Source organism: Globicephala melas, chromosome 2 (genome assembly GCF_963455315.2).
Source record: "Globicephala melas chromosome 2, mGloMel1.2, whole genome shotgun sequence".
NCBI classification, from domain to species: domain Eukaryota; kingdom Metazoa; phylum Chordata; class Mammalia; order Artiodactyla; family Delphinidae; genus Globicephala; species Globicephala melas.
The window spans coordinates 110,579,949-110,596,562 of record NC_083315.2 but is presented as its reverse complement, the minus strand read 5'-3'; the positions used below and the strand labels follow the sequence as shown (position 1 = coordinate 110,596,562).

The following is a 16,614-nucleotide window of genomic DNA, read 5'->3' as shown; positions in this document are numbered from 1 at the left end:
AACTGATAATACAGTCATTCTTTCTCTTGATGAAATATATAAATATATGAGCATCATATATACTTTGTGTGAATAAATAGAAAAAAGACATAATAACCTAAAGTACACCCCAGAATGTTAAAAGGTTCAACTTCAGTTGATGGAATTATAGATGGCTTAATTTTCTTTCTTTTTTTTTTTTTTGCTTATTTGTATTTTCTAATTGGTTCACCATAAAACAGGTTACTTTTATTAAAAAGAGCGAAGTGACCTTTTTATAGGTTTAATTTGATTTAAATGAAATAAGCTCCTATTTGGTATATGAATACAAAGTTTAAAACTTAAAATTATAAGTTCTTCGATTTGACATTGCTAAAATCTGCTAGAGTAGTTTTTCAACCATGAGAACTTCTTGATGTATATGAATAGAAGTAGTAACATTTTTTGGAACTTGATACTGGCACAAACGTCTTAATTCTAAAGGTTGCATGTATATATTTAAAAGGAAGATTTGGTAAAATTATTAATTGTAGTAAAGATTCACATTTACTATTTTTATTTTGGTAGGTACGAACTATGGCTCGAGATTTATATGATGACCACTTTAAAGCTGTTGAAAGCATGCCTCGTGGAGTAGTGGTAACACTCAGAAACATAGCAACTCAGTTAGAGTCATCTTGGGAACTTCATACAAATAGACAAGTATGTTAGCCTCTAGATTTTATGACACACAGTGATCTTGGTTTCCTTTTTTCCTGCGTTACTATCTCTTTATTGTGATAAAATTTTATATTCTGGGTATTGATTAGGGGGTCAGAAAATTATCACCCATGGGCTAAATTTTGTATGGTTTTGTGAGGTAAGAAGGGTTTTTACATTTTTAAATGGTTGAACACAAATCAAAAGTAAGAATAATATTTCATGATACCTGAAAATTATATGCATGTGTAAAGTCAGTGTCCATAGTAGTTTTATTGCTCACAGCCATGCTCATTTATTTACATATTGTCCGTGACTGATTTAGTGGCCACAATGGCAGACTTAAATAGGTGTGACCAAGATATGTGATGTGGCCTGTGAAGCCTAAAATATTTACAGTCGGCCCTTTACAAAAGAGTTTACCAGGCCTGGTAGAGATAATTTGCATTAATAATTTGAATTTCTTAATCTAATTTAGTATCTAATTTATTTTCATGGTAATTGATGCTCTGATAAGTTAAGTATGTTAAGACCTGTTTGTTTTTTCGATTGTCTTTTAAAAAAATGTTGTTTCTTTTAGTGTATTGAGAGTGAGAACACTTGGAGAGATTTAATGAAGACAGCTTTAGAAAATCTAATTGTACTTTTGAAGGATGAAAACACAATTTCACCATATGAAATGTGCAGTAGTGGCTTGGTGCAAGCGCTTCTTACTGTTTTAAATAATGTAAGTTTATGAAGTAGTACAGAATGAGGTATATAGTTAAAAAATATATTTTTAACTACACTTTGACAGAGCGAGATTTACTTTGTTTTTGTCAAGATGTATTAAAAACTGAGTAGTAAATGTTAACATTTATAAGTTTTCCAGCCTTTCAAGTTTTATGATTAGTTTGAGCCAGTTGAATTAAATAATTGAGTTTATTTAGATTTTTTTGGTTACCTGATTATAATTTGTTCAAGCTTTGTTTGAACAAAACACTTGCTTGTAGTAGCCTAAGATTTAACATTATTCACTGCTGTGATTCCCTCATAACATAAAATGGAGTTAGTCTATAGGCCTTTTTAAATACCTAAAATATTTGCATAAAATTAATTTATGAGCATTGGCAATTTAGGAAGTTTATGTGAATATTTGACAAGTATTTGCTAATAACCTTATATTTCTCTTCGATTTAGACTGCATTACTATCTCTTTATTGTGATAAAATTTTTTCCTTTATTTTAATGAAAGGTGTGTATATATACACACCCCCACACACACTTATATTTTAACAAATTCTAACAGAATAAATTATGAAAAGTGAAGGTTTTCTCCCCGTTTTAGTTCTGTTTGCCATTTTAATTTCTTGATCTTAATCATTGTACTTTAACTGCAGTGTCTCGTGTTTCCTTCATTATTTTTACCATTTGTATTCTCATTTATTAAAATTATATTGATATAACATCACTTAGTAGTATCTATGAAATCATTGTTTTGATATACCAGTCATATTTTTTCTAATACTAATTAATGTAAATAGTACTGTTAAAATGCGAAATGTTCATAAATAATCTGAAATTATCTTGCATACCACTACACTTTGAGAAAAGGAGTATAATTGCCACTTCATTATGAACACTGAAGATATTAGCCATGATCTACTAGTCATATAATGAAAAGAATTTTAATTGAAAGAAAATAATGATTTCACTTATATTGTATTGATAATTTTGTAATATATTAATATTCATCTTGCAGAATGTGTTTTGATAAATTTCAGTAACAGCCCTAAAACTTTTTTTTTCCTTTTTTTTTTTTAGAGCATGGATTTAGATATGAAGCAAGATTGTAGTCAACTGGTAGAAAGAATAAATGTTTTTAAAACAGCCTTTAGTGAAAATGAAGATGATGAAAGGTAAATCCCCAAATTTCTTTTAATTTGATGTTTGCAGTGTTTGCAAGTTGATAGCTTTCCTTTAAAATAGAGCCTAGTATAGTGTTTATACACAAAGTAGGAACTTTTTTATTCAGTACAAAAGTAGCTTATATTATAAATAGATAAAAAAGGAAAGATTTTTAAAGTATTTTTTAATCTAATGGAATAAAAGGAAGATTACATGCCTGCTGTGAATGCAACTGACCTCTTATTTTAAATTAGATAATCTTTAAGATACAAGTGGAAATTTGAACACTGATTAAATATTTGTTGATATTAAGTAGTAATTGTTCATTACCTTTTAGGTGTGGCAATGATATTATTTTATTTTTTAAGAATCCTTTTGTAGGGGTACATACCCAGAGTATTTCTGGGTGAAATGATATGTTATTTGGCATTTTCTTTTTTTTTTTAATTTTTTATAAATTTGTTTATTTTTATTTTTGGCTGCGTTGGGTCTTTGTTGCTGCCTGTGGGCTTTTTGTAGTTGCAGTGAGCGGGGGCTACTCTTCGTTGTGGTGCACGGGCTTCTCATTGCAGTGGCTTCTCTTGTTGTGGAGCGTGGGCTCTAGGTATGTGGGCTTCAGTAGTTGTGGCTCATGGGCTCTAGAGCACAGGCTCAGTAGATGTGGAGCACAGGCTTAGTTGCTCCGTGGCACGTGGTATCTTCCCAGACCAGGACTTGAACCCTGCGTTGGCAGGCACATTCTTAACCACTGCGCCACTAGGGAAGTCCCCTGGCATTTTCTTTGAAATATACAGGAAGGAGAGAAATGGGTGGGGATATAGATAGAAATCAATTGGCTATTAGTAGGTAATTGTTGAAGCTGGGTCATGAGTTGATGAAGGTGCATTTTACTATTTTATTACTTTTGAATGTGATTGAATTTTTAAAATAATAAGTGAAATTCAATTAATTCCATTAATTTTAAATACCATTTTAAATGAGTGCATATTACATTATATGGATATATAATAATTTATTGAAATAGTCTATTAAACATATTGGCTGTTTGCAAATTATTACTAATACTAAAATGTAAGTGTCTTGGTGGAAACATCTTTTTACATAAATTCCTTTAAATTGTATTACTGAGTTATTGATGATGTTTTAAAGGTTTTTGATATAAATTGTCATGTTGTTTTCCAGAAATATTATACCAGTGTTGCCTTGCCAACAATACTGTCATTTTCAAAACTTTGCTGCTTTATATGTTCTTTTATATGTATCAGATATTATATAATAAAATTGTTTAAACTTTAAAAAATAAATTACATGTTAAATTATACATTACTTTTTTTTTTTTTTTTTTTTGCGGTACACGGGCCTCTCAGTGCTGTGCTGTGGCCTCTCCTGTTGCGGAGCACAGGCTCTGGACGCGCAGGCCCAGCGGCCATGGCTCACAGGCCCAGCCGCTCTGCGGCATGTGGGATCTTCCCGGACCGGGGCACGAACCCGCGTCCCCTGCCTCGGCAGGCGGACTCCCAACCACTGCACCACCAGAGAAGCCCAAATTATACATTACTTTGAATGCAGTTGATGAACATTTCATAAGAAAAATGAAATATTTTATTAAGTGAAGAAATTGAGTTATAAGATTATTTTTGCTTACTCATGTAGTCTAATACAAAATTAAACTTCTCTTTGCATTAATAAAGAAAGTAGGGGGTCTATATGAGGTTGGTTATTACAGTTTCTTTATGAACTTTAGCATGAACTTATATAAAAGCTCTTAACGATTATTTTTTTTCCTAGTCGACCAGCTGTTGCATTAATCCGAAAGTTAATAGCTGTACTAGAATCTATTGAACGTCTACCTCTCCATTTGTATGATACACCAGGATCCACTTATAACCTCCAGGTAACCATGGAAAATGCAGTTGCTGTTATTGCTGAATGCATTTAGGAGCAGGCTTAGATAGTTTTCTTTAAAAAAACAAAACCAAAAAACTTTTATATTTTATTAAAGAACGATTGTGCTTAATCATTAAAGACTTTAACCTTTAATGACATTTGATTGTTCTTTTTAATGACTCTTGAATGTATTGGTATTTTAATGTTTATTTTAGGTTTTAAATCATATTTGGTAGGTCATATTTGGCGAAAGACGCCTTATCAGTGGGAAAGCAGTAAAGAGAGTCCTTCTGTTCTAGAATTATGAGTTAAGTCCCTTTGTCTCTGAGTGTATCTCAACATATGAGAAAATGTGAAAATACTTTAGGCACAGGTTTTTTTCCTTGCTTTCTGTCTGTCATTGTTTAGAACCAGATGGCCTTCCTTAGCTATTTCTATTGATTTTTGAAATCTGTCATTATCACATGGTTTTATAAAAAACCTGTTTTCTTCCTGAGTGTCACTTGGTTGACATTCTTATTAATTCATTAAATTATTCTTTTGTTAGCATCTAGTATCCAGATATTAACAGACAAAACAAATAATTCTTACTGCTAATATTCCAAAACAGATCTTTATCACATCTTCTGTAGGTTACTTTGGTATTTTCTAGCATGTTCTTTGGCCTTGAATCTTGCCTTTATTTGATCTATCCTGCATTCCACTGTATCAAATAGTTTCTTTTAAATATGGCCTTTAATAAGTGACTAAAACTATTTGCAATAACAGTGCCTACTCAAGGCAAAAAACTTACCATACCTCCAAGAACCCAGTAGTGTTACCAAAGCCAACTAGACTCCCAGACTAGAAAGCTTGTTCATAGAGTTACAGTATAATTAGTATATCTGACATGATGTATATATTAAACAAGATGTAGAGGTCTACTTTGTGCTTTACTTCAGATAGAATAATATAGAGGAACAAGGGGATTTTTTGGTCTACCCTTTTAAAGGTTTTATCCTTGATAGATGAATGAGGTAGAAATAGGTCTCAAAGACTGGAAATTCCCCTGCTTATACTTTTACAGTCCTAGGAGCACCAACATCTTTTATTATACGTATCTCATTTTAGGAGACTGTGCAAGATACAAAGATAGGAAGGCTGGGAATATGCCCCCTGGTAATTTTGCAGTCTGAAATGCTTTCCAAATGTACATGTAAATATTTAATTATGTGTCTAAAGGAATTAGTTAAGATTTATACAGAAATGAAGCACATACTTGTTTTATTTACTAAAGCATATTGGATTGGAAGCTATCTTGTATTTTTTTAAGTTTATTAGCCATAGATTATTTAATATATTCTAGCTTTAAAAGCATAAGTTAATTAGCTACTTTTTATAACTTACTTGGAAAATTGCAAGTTATCAGTTGGGGTTGTAATATTTCTGTTAAGTGTTTCAGAATAATTTTATTTAAACCATGTATGTTTGAAGTTGTTTAGAAATTCTAAGTAAATTTCTTTGTTTCTTTCTTGAAAATATTATTCAGTGGACCTCTTTTAAAAAAAAACATTTAATAGAAAACAGACTGATCCTTCCTTTATGGTTATACTTTATAAATCTCAATTGCTGTGTTATGTAACATTTTTCATTTTCAAAATTCTAAGAAAACAGAATATTTTCTGAAGCATTTTGATCATTTCTGTGTAGATACTTACAAGAAGATTAAGATTTCGGTTGGAACGTGCACCTGGTGAAACTGCATTGATAGACAGGACCGGCAGGATGTTGAAGATGGAGCCCTTAGCTACAGTTGAATCTCTAGAACAGTATCTCTTAAAAATGGTGAGTTTCTGGCAAGGGAATGGTGAAATAAGCATTCTTTGCTGTGGTTTAGGCCTTTAGAAAAGTGGTTTGGGAAGTATTTTTCCAGAGTTACAGTAATAGAGTTTGACCTAGTAATTCCATTTTAGAAAATAATCTTTATACACTCTAAATGTTTTCTTCATAAAGATGTCTATTATAGTTATTTTTAATACTCAAATAGTGAACAAAACCTTAATGCTAATCAAATAAAGGAATATCAAGTTGGTAATTACTTCCATTAATTTGAATATTATATAGCTATCATAATATATACAGACGGATAGGAGAAAAATGTTTTTGTAAAGTTTGATCAAGACTTTGTTTTATTCTGTCTATTGAAATAATAGACTAAAGAAATACTCTCTGATATTAATAGTGGGGTGCTATGATTATGGAATTTTCTGGGTTTTTTTTCTTTTTCAAATATTCTTAAATGAATATTGATTATAAAATAATTCACATTAAAGGGATAGGAACCAAATGGGCACTGCATTTCAAAATATCGTAATTAAGGTGTCTTCCATATTTTCTTTGGTTAGGTAGCAAAGCAGTGGTATGATTTTGACCGATCTTCATTTGTTTTTGTTCGAAAATTAAGAGAAGGCCAAAATTTTATATTTCGGCACCAGCATGATTTTGATGAAAATGGAATCATTTACTGGATTGGGACAAATGCCAAGTAAGTCATTATTTAATGTAGGTTGAAAACATTCACCTGGAAAAAGAATTCTAGGTAGTAGAATAAAATTAACCACTCTGAGTATCCTGCAGTTTTAGGAATTTCGTCTTTTAGGTTAAATTTAAGACAATCCAAATTACTTTTTATGAAGAAAAAAATACCTAAATTGTTAAATGTAGAATTTTTCTTAATTAATATAATTTTATGTGGATAAAAGCTAGTCTGAGCAAATGCAGTTATTTTAATAGTATTAACTGTTAACACTGCTTAAGAGTATTTTCTTTGTTTTTGTGTAGAACTGCATATGAATGGGTTAATCCAGCTGCTTATGGACTTGTAGTAGTAACATCATCAGAAGGAAGAAATCTACCTTATGGCCGCTTAGAAGACATATTAAGTCGTGACAATTCAGCTTTAAATTGTCATAGCAATGATGATAAGAATGCCTGGTTTGCCATAGATCTGGGTCTCTGGGTGGTACCATCAGCATATACACTTCGTCATGCTCGTGGTTATGGAAGGTCTGCACTGAGAAATTGGGTTTTCCAGGTATCCAAAGATGGACAGAACTGGACTTCTTTGTATACCCATGTTGATGACTGCAGTCTCAATGAACCAGGGTTAGTTGAGGAGTCTTTGTAAATTGGAAAACTCAGTAAAGAGCTTTGTTTATTTTTAGAACTGTATCCTCCTAGAGCTCTCTTTTTTGTAAGATACTGAAACAAGATTTTCTTTCTAAAAATATCACTTGATACTGTCATTTAGGTATTAAAATTTTGAAATACTGACTTTGTCAAAACCATCAAATGCTTTAAACATTAGTAGAAGCTGAGCTTACTTATTTAAAAAGAAGTTGATATATAGCTGTATGTGTGTATATATAGCACACTGATAAAAACCAAAAAAAATGGAGTTAACTTTTACTAAACTCTCCATTTATTCACATAGTATATGTGAATGTTTGACAAATTAACAGTGACTATTGATTTTTCTTATTTTATGTATCTGTTTTCCTAAATTTTATATATTGATCATATATTTTTTTTTAAGGACAAAAAGTCAGCATTATATTTCTAAAAAATTTAGTTCTAATAAAGTTTAATTGTACATTGTGGCATATTTTGAGGAGTAGAGTGTAGAGTTAAATTACTTTTCTGTATGTGATGTAGTATGGAAGGAGCTTCTTAACATTATGATTAATAGGTAATATTTTCAAGCTTTAAAGTTAATATTTTAGTATATCATTTAAAATTTTGCAAAAATATAAAAATGTTTTTCATCATAAAAACATTGTTATTCATAAAATTTCTGGTCTTGTTTCTTTGTATTTTATTATTCATAAGTCATTTAGTGTTATGAGTCAAATTAATAATACACATTTACACATTTCATTTTTAATTTATTTTCTTTACTGCTATTTTTCTCCTTTGATTTCTTGATTCTTGTGTAACAAACCGTTGACTGAACATGAAAGTTAGTTTACTTTTCATATAGTTTTCTATTATGTAACAAAATCTTCACCACCTTAAACATCTTTTTCATATGTTTAAAACATTACATAATATTTTCCCTAATACATTCACAGGTCAACAGCCACCTGGCCTCTTGATCCACCGAAGGATGAGAAACAAGGGTGGCGACATGTGAGAATTAAACAGATGGGGAAGAATGCTAGTGGCCAAACCCATTATCTCTCACTATCTGGATTTGAACTTTATGGCACTGTAAATGGAGTATGTGAAGATCAGCTAGGTAAAGAGATGAGAGTAGGTTTTTCTAACTTACTAAAACAATTATATTTATAAAAAGCGACTTTGTTTATATTTCTCTAATTTATACCTTACAGGAAAAGCAGCTAAGGAAGCAGAAGCTAACCTTAGAAGACAGAGACGTCTAGTACGCTCCCAGGTACTGAAGTACATGGTTCCAGGGGCTCGTGTGATCAGAGGCCTTGATTGGAAATGGCGGGATCAGGATGGCAGCCCACAGGGAGAAGGCACCGTCACAGGAGAACTGCATAATGGTGAGTAGGTGCTTAGCATTGGTAGTGTAGAAATCGAGTATTTAAATAACAAAATATTTTTCTTTTGTTACTTTGGGGTAATTTATAAATTGACTAAATGTTCCAGGACTAAGTAGAAGAACTGATTTATTGGTTTTATGTTAAAAATGGGAAAAATCATTTATTTAGAAATAGGAAAAATTTTTAATTCTTAGGTTTTGACTCAAAACTTATTGCTAATATTTTGAAGTAATTAATAAGCTAGTATAAGGTGAATACCCTAAAGACACATTTTCTGCTGTTTTTATGTTTTTTTAGTTTATTATTCATAAGTTTCCATTGATTTTTATCTTAATTTCTTATGCTTTTCTTTATATTGTTGGCTTGACAAGAATCAGGGCAGAATTTTTTGTTCAATTATGAGTCACATAGAAGAAAAAGCATTAACATTTATAGTTAAATATTTTTCAGTAAAGCATCGAACAAAAATTGTAGACTTTTCATTTATTAGTTAACTATAAGATATTTCACAATGTTTCACAGTCTACCAGTTTTTCCTTGGGGTAGGGGTTATTGTTTAAAATCAAGTTCATTTTTAACTTGTGATCTGTAGATTTTAAAGAAGTCCATACCCACTTAAATTGCTTTTAACTCCCAGAAGCAACTATAGTGGCTAGTTTTTTTTTTTATAACTTAAAAGACTCACTTATTAGTGGATAATTTGCCTAACCAGTAGTGGGTTCTTATGAATTTTGCCTAGCATTAAAAAAAAAAGAAGAGTAAAATGTTTATATTCTCAACTTACACCAAATATTGAAAGAGACATAATAAAAGTGACAATGCTTAGGAGAATGACTAACATTTGATATCTTAACTATGTGATAAAGGCATTTATTTACTTAAACTATTTTTGGTTTTATTACGCTTAAGATTCTGTTCCTTAAATTACGTTACTAAATGCATTTCTGTATAGTCATACCCTAATTGCAGATCACTGTCATGATAGCAGGTTTATAGTGAGTGAGCATGTACGTAGCTGCCAAAATTCATTAAAAAAAATAATAGCTGAATAATAATAGTCCCATTCAACTCAGAAATTTCCAATATTCTTGTTTTTAGGCATCTTAATGATACTTAGTTAACAGTCTATTCCCCCTAAATTATTTGACTTTTAAGTGTGTGAGCTAGTTAGAGATATGTGAATACAGCGTATTTTTCTTGGGCAGGAGTCAAGTGAAGCAACTGGAATCTTAATTTCAGAATTTAGCATGTAAGAAAGGCTTATTTTACTGATTTGACAAATGTAACGAAGTCATACCTTAAAACCCTTATGCCATAGAGGGTTCTTAGCTTTCAAATACTTAAGCTAACCATTTCTAATAATGGCTAGTTATTACTAATTCTATCTTTTTATCTATCTTTTGAGTATAAGAGGAGTTCAGAGTTTTGTATCTTTACACTTATGGATAGTGTGTATGTACCCTTTCTAAGTGATCAGTTTAAACACATTCTCAAGCAGAATATGAATGGTTTACAGTTTTGAGTTATTTTTCTATGCTATATCAATTAAAGCTCTTTCCTTTCTAAAGAATCTTTGTGTTGGTAGGAATACCCATTTTTAAATTTATTCCACAAATATGAGTGCCTACTATGTAAAGGTACTTCGTTAGACTTCAGATACACAATGGTCAACAAAAAAGTATGACCCCCTGCTTTCTGGGTAAAACAGATAAATTTACAGTTACAGATTTTGATAAGTACTATGAAATAAGTTATCAGTATATTTTGGGACCAGTAAATACAATACAAATGTAATTTTTATTTGGGATTGGGATATGTTTTTGAACTTTTCCTTTTCTAACACTCTTCCATGTTGCAGAAGAGATAGTTAAATGTTGGTTCTTCAGAGGTTATTTCAGCATACAGAATAAATTGAGGCAATTGAAATGTCATCTAAACTAGATTATGTAGATTTGGGGCAGTCAGTTTCCTCTCAAACAACTTGTATGCAGATAATGCCCACAGGTAATTCAGTATTACTTAAACCCCTCTGAGCCTCATCGTACACTTATATGAACTGGGCATGTGTGTGCGTGCGTGTGCGCATGCATGGGAGTATGTGTGTGTATGGGTAAAGTACTTTTATTTAAACTTTATAAAGACTTAGCACTTTACAAAAATAAATATTTTTATGTGTTTTTTTTCCTCTGAAGTAGTTAGCTTATAGCACTAAAATCAGATTGTAAAATTTCTATTAATTTTCTTTCTAATAGGCAATTTGTTTTGTTTTTGGAAGTTAATTACCATTTTTAAAAAAGAATAAGTATCATTTTCCAAGCATAAGTAAACATAGATTTAATATTGTTATTCTCGTTAGTTCTTTTCACGTTATTAGCTTTATCACATAGGTTCTATCTAATAAAAGAGCCTAGCATACTTTTAAAATTTTGGTTTTAGAATTTTCTGCGCTTATTCAAATTTATTAAACTTAATCATAAGAGAACCAAATAACCACTGAACTTTGAGAACACAACCGAAATGCTAACTTAGTGTTATTTGAACTATAGTGACCTAGAATTTCTACAGTGATATATGAATATTTTGTCTGTCAATTATAGGATTTAGCCCAAACTTAGAAATTAATGGTTAAGCTAGCACTTTTTTCTGTAAATAACATTTGACCACATAATCATATTTAGCAACTGAAAAAGCTTTTACTTAGATTTCATCTATACTTGCTGAAGTTGTAACATTTTACCATTTTTATCAGTCTTTTTACAATTTTTAACAGTTCTTCCCCTTAAAAGATACCCCAATAGATGTAAACATGACCCTTACATTAAGCATCACCAGAACAAACAGTTCAGAAATAAGAGAAATAGAAGGAAGGATTTAATTTTAGTTAGCAGACCTTAGATGACTAGAAATTCAGAGAAGTGCAGCACTGATGAAAAGCTGATCCCATATTGTGGAGCTACTGTCTGACACGCTCCTATCTGCTTTCTGCTGGGTCTCACAAACTCCTGTCCCTTTCCAGGCTGGATTGATGTCACCTGGGATGCTGGTGGCTCAAACTCTTACCGTATGGGCGCAGAAGGAAAATTTGACCTCAAGCTTGCACCAGGGTACGACCCTGATACAGTGGCATCACCCAAACCTGTTTCATCCACTGTTTCAGGCACAACGCAATCATGGAGCAGCTTGGTGAAAAACAACTGTCCAGACAAGACATCTGCTGCTGCAGGCTCCTCAAGTAGAAAAGGAAGCAGCAGTTCTGTGTGTAGCGTGGCCAGTAGCAGCGACATCAGCTTGGGTTCGACCAAAACGGAACGGAGATCAGAAATTGTAATGGAACACAGTATAGTTTCAGGAGCTGATGTCCATGAACCAATTGTTGTTCTTTCATCTGCTGAAAACGTCCCTCAAACAGAAGTAGGGTCATCTTCCAGTGCAAGTACCAGCACCTTAACAACGGAAATGGGAAGTGAAAATGCTGAAAGAAAGTTAGGCCCTGATAGTTCTGTTCGTGCTCCTGGGGAGTCTGGTGCAATATCCATGGGAATTGTTAGTGTTAGTTCTCCTGATGTTAGTTCAGTATCTGAGTTAACTAATAAAGAAGCAGCTTCACAACGGCCCCTTAGCTCTTCAGCAAGTAACAGACTATCAGTGAGTTCTTTGTTAGCTGCTGGGGCCCCTATGAGCTCTAGTGCAAGTGTTCCTAACCTGTCCTCAAGAGAAACATCTAGCTTGGAGAGTTTTGTAAGGAGAGTGGCAAACATAGCACGGACTAATGCCACGAACAACATGAATCTAAGCCGAAGCAGCAGTGATAACAACACTAATACTTTGGGGAGGAATGTGATGAGCACAGCAAGTAAGTGAGCTTTTCCTTATGGAACCCAATGCTTTTTCCACTCGGAGGGATGCAAAGTAGGATCTGTTCAAGTGGATTCTGGCTTCAGTCTTTAACTAGATCATTAACCATGTTAGATACAACTGTGTCAAATTTAGCACTTCAGGAATATGAGGTTAAGTTCTATAGAACTGTGATATTTTAAGAATTCTGATCAGGTGTGATAAAGAACCTCTTATTCTGAATAATAACACACTTCTGTTTTTCACTCTTCTGTGATAAATTGTTAAGTACGGTTGCAAGAGGAAATAGATGACTATTAAATATCATCAAAGTCAATTGAAATCAGAGCGTAATATTGGCATAGCTTTTACTTAGGTCCTGAATTGGTATTAGCTTCTGAAAGTTTTTAATTCTAATTAAAGCTACCAGTGGGTCAAAGTAATTCCCTTGGAAAATAACATTGGGAGTTATTTCATTGCCTGTTTCACTTATTTAAAAAGCTAGGCTTAACATTTTGAAAAATAATAATGCTATAAAAATAAGAATTTTTAGTTGGATTTCAGTTGGGTTCCCAAAGTTGTTGCTTTTCAGCCTTTTAATAATTGGTGTTTCATGACCTCATTCTTTTTCCTAAATATACAACGTAGTTTTTCTAAGGTTTATATAATCCTCCCTTTTTGTACTAATTTGCTTCATTTTTATCTTTAGCTTCTCCTCTTATGGGTGCTCAGAGTTTCCCTAATTTGACCACACCTGGTACTACATCAACAGTGACTATGTCAACATCCAGTGTCACTAGCAGCAGCAATGTAGCTACAGCAACAACAGCTTTATCAGTTGGTCAGTCATTAAGTAATACCTTGACCACCAGCCTCACATCCACCTCCAGTGAGAGTGACACAGGTCAGGAAGCAGAATATTCCTTATATGGTAAGTTATAGTTTACCATATTTAGATATTTGTATAGCGACGCTTTTATTACATTTTTCTCCTTGGTTATTTTTAACCTTTAATTAGAAAAGGATAATTCTCTCTTCTTACAAATGTGGCAGCTTCATATATGATGGAAAAACTCACAGTGATATGCAGGACTGTTAAGAAATTATCTGATTGTAAATAGACGTCTAGGAACTTTTTGTGTGTCATCCTTTTTGTGCCTTTTGTCACTAGTGAAGTTTTATTAGAAGAACCATAATAACAGAGATATTTGATACCTTTATCAGAGAAGAAAGAGTGTGATAGATTAATAAGCTTTATAAATTGATAGTTCCTGTATGTTGTAATGTAAGAGGAAAAACACTCCTGTGTGTCTCCTGTACTTTTAATACTCATAGAATGCTTCACTTCTGGCATGTCGTTAGCACCAGATGTGTGTGAACTTTTCCCACATCAGCTCAATGTCTTAAAATTTAACTCAATTCTGACACTACCTACCTACCTGGAGATAGTATCAGATCCCGCAGGTTAAAGTCTTAGTTCCACAACACTAATCACAAGTCCAGATTGTCATCTGTGCTTCTGACTGACTGGCTATAAATTGGAAGTTTCCATGATTCCATCCTTGGGTTGGATTAATTTGCTAGAGTGGCTCACAGGACTCAGGAAAACATTTTATTTACTGGGTTACTGGTTTATTATAAAAAGGATATATAGGGAATTCCCTGGCGGTCCAGTGGTTAGGACTCCGTGCTTCCACTGCTGAGGCCCGGGGTTCGATCCCTGGTTGGGGAACGAAGATCCCACAAGCCGCATGGTTCGGCCAAAAAAAAAAAAAAAGAGAGAGAGAGATATAACTCAGAACAGCCAGGTGGAAGAGATGCATAGGGTGAAGTCTGGAAGGGTCCCAAGCACAGGAACTTCTGTCCCCATGGAGTTTAGGGACCCTCCTGGTCTGTCAGTGTGTTCATGTCCACCAACCTGGAAGCTTTCTGAACCCCAGCATTTTGGGGTTTTTTTTGAGGCTTCATGATTTAGGCACCATTAATTAAATTATTGGCCATTGGTGACTCAACCTCCAGCTCCTCTCCTCAGAGGTCTAAGGGGTGGGATGAAAGTTCCAACCCTCTACTTGTGGTTGGTTCCACTAACAACCAGTTCCATCCTTAGATTACCTTAGGGCTTTTTAAAAGTCTCATCAAACCAACTCTGGTTATGAATAACAAAAGACACCTCTATTGCTCTTATCTCTTAGGAAATTCCAAGAGTTTTAGGAACTCAGTACCTAGAACAAAGGCGAAGACCAAATTTATTTTATTGTAAATCACAATATCACAACTATTACCAAAGTCTTTTGGAAATTATTCTTTATTTAGGTAACATTTGAATTTTTTTCAGATGAATTAATTTTTGCTTAGGGGTTTTATACATTATTATAGCTTCCATGGTATGTAGTCAGTGATAAAACCGTTTGATTCAATTAAAATATATGTTTTTGATCATCTTATTTTATCTTATTAGAAAAGTAAAACTTTTTATAGAAAGGAAATATAGAAGCAGATAAAATCATCTAGTTCATACCTTCCAGAGACAACCACTGTTGTCATTTAATACATATCATTTGATATGTATGTTCTTCTGGTTTTTGTTTTTTTAAACAAAAAAGGATTCTGTCCTTTGCAGAAAGCTCTTTTCACTCAGTACATTGTGAAATATTTTCATATTGTTCGATGAGTTTCTACAACATATGAAATGGCTGCCAAATATTCCTCTGTTTGTATGATCGTTATTTAATAAATCGCCCATTTTGGATATTTAAGCTACAGCTTTTCAGTACCATCAACACTGTTATGAATGAGCATCCTTGAATTGTATTTTTGTGTATTTCCTTAGGGTAAATTCCTATTGTTTTAGAATACCTTTTATCATACATCCTTGATCACCTGTTCTTTTTTCAAAATTACTTTTGTTAATTTAAAATAAAAGAAAATTTATGTGAAGATATATTTTAAGTACTATTTTATGTATACATCATTTTAATATGTTTTCCTCTTCTTTTCTGAGACTGGCCTCTCCTATTCCAAGCCAGGAATTGCATCTGATGTTCTGTGGTTTTAGGAAAAGTATTACATCTCTCTGTTTCTACTTTAGCTATTAAATATGTATATGGTAAAATGATGATGATTGTTACACCAAAGTATTATAAATTCACTGAATAAACTTTTTTACTTTCGTTTTTCTCATGGAGGCCTTCTGCTTCTCCCTGTTAATATGTTAACTTTAAGCTTTAGTTCTAAATCATGTGAAGGTTAAGAAAGTTGTGGATATGCTAGTGGGAAAGAATATTGAAGAGTTAGGGCTACTGGTTGCCTTTTAAAAATTATTCTTTGGCGGTTAAAATTTCCTTTTCTACATTTCTAAAACTGGAGGACTCTTTGAGTGCTGCTATATGAAGGATCAGAGTAACATCTGCCTTATAAAATAATTTCTATATATGCAAACTTTGAGGGAAATGATTTGATTCTGTAATATGGTCAAATATATAAAATAAGGAGCTTTTTGAAAATATATGTATATATAATATTCTTATACTCTGATAAAAAAAGGGAAGATGAGTTAAACAAACCTCTGACTTCAGTGAATTGTAACATATAGGAGGTGGAATTTATATATACATATATATTTTTTTCCTTTAAAAATAAACCAAAAAGTGGAATTGATTTATTTTGTATACTACCACATCATGTTCATGAGAACCACTGCCTAAATTGCAGGATGGCACTTTACGTATGTTAGGGGTAATATATTTTGTCAAATTTAAGATGCCGTTAATTATGATTATCT

General features: G+C 32.5%; 1 protein-coding gene across 4 annotated transcripts in view; it reads left to right on the top strand.

Annotated features, from left to right (window-relative positions):
* The window catches only part of HECTD1 (HECT domain E3 ubiquitin protein ligase 1), a 91,479-nt gene that overhangs the window by 53,507 nt on the left and 21,358 nt on the right, over positions 1-16,614 (top strand). For 2 of the 4 annotated variants that reach the window (XM_030854719.3, XM_030854718.3), the window contains exons 16-26: positions 547-681; positions 1,259-1,405; positions 2,482-2,576; positions 4,354-4,459; positions 6,142-6,276; positions 6,837-6,976; positions 7,273-7,596; positions 8,562-8,728; positions 8,823-8,999; positions 12,016-12,852; positions 13,543-13,764. In XM_030854719.3, coding sequence (XP_030710579.1) covers positions 547-681; positions 1,259-1,405; positions 2,482-2,576; positions 4,354-4,459; positions 6,142-6,276; positions 6,837-6,976; positions 7,273-7,596; positions 8,562-8,728; positions 8,823-8,999; positions 12,016-12,852; positions 13,543-13,764 — 2,485 coding nt within the window. The remainder of the gene's footprint in view (positions 1-546; positions 682-1,258; positions 1,406-2,481; positions 2,577-4,353; positions 4,460-6,141; positions 6,277-6,836; positions 6,977-7,272; positions 7,597-8,561; positions 8,729-8,822; positions 9,000-12,015; positions 12,853-13,542; positions 13,765-16,614) is intronic. The other 2 variants (XM_030854720.3, XM_030854722.3) reach the window with 2 other exon arrangements.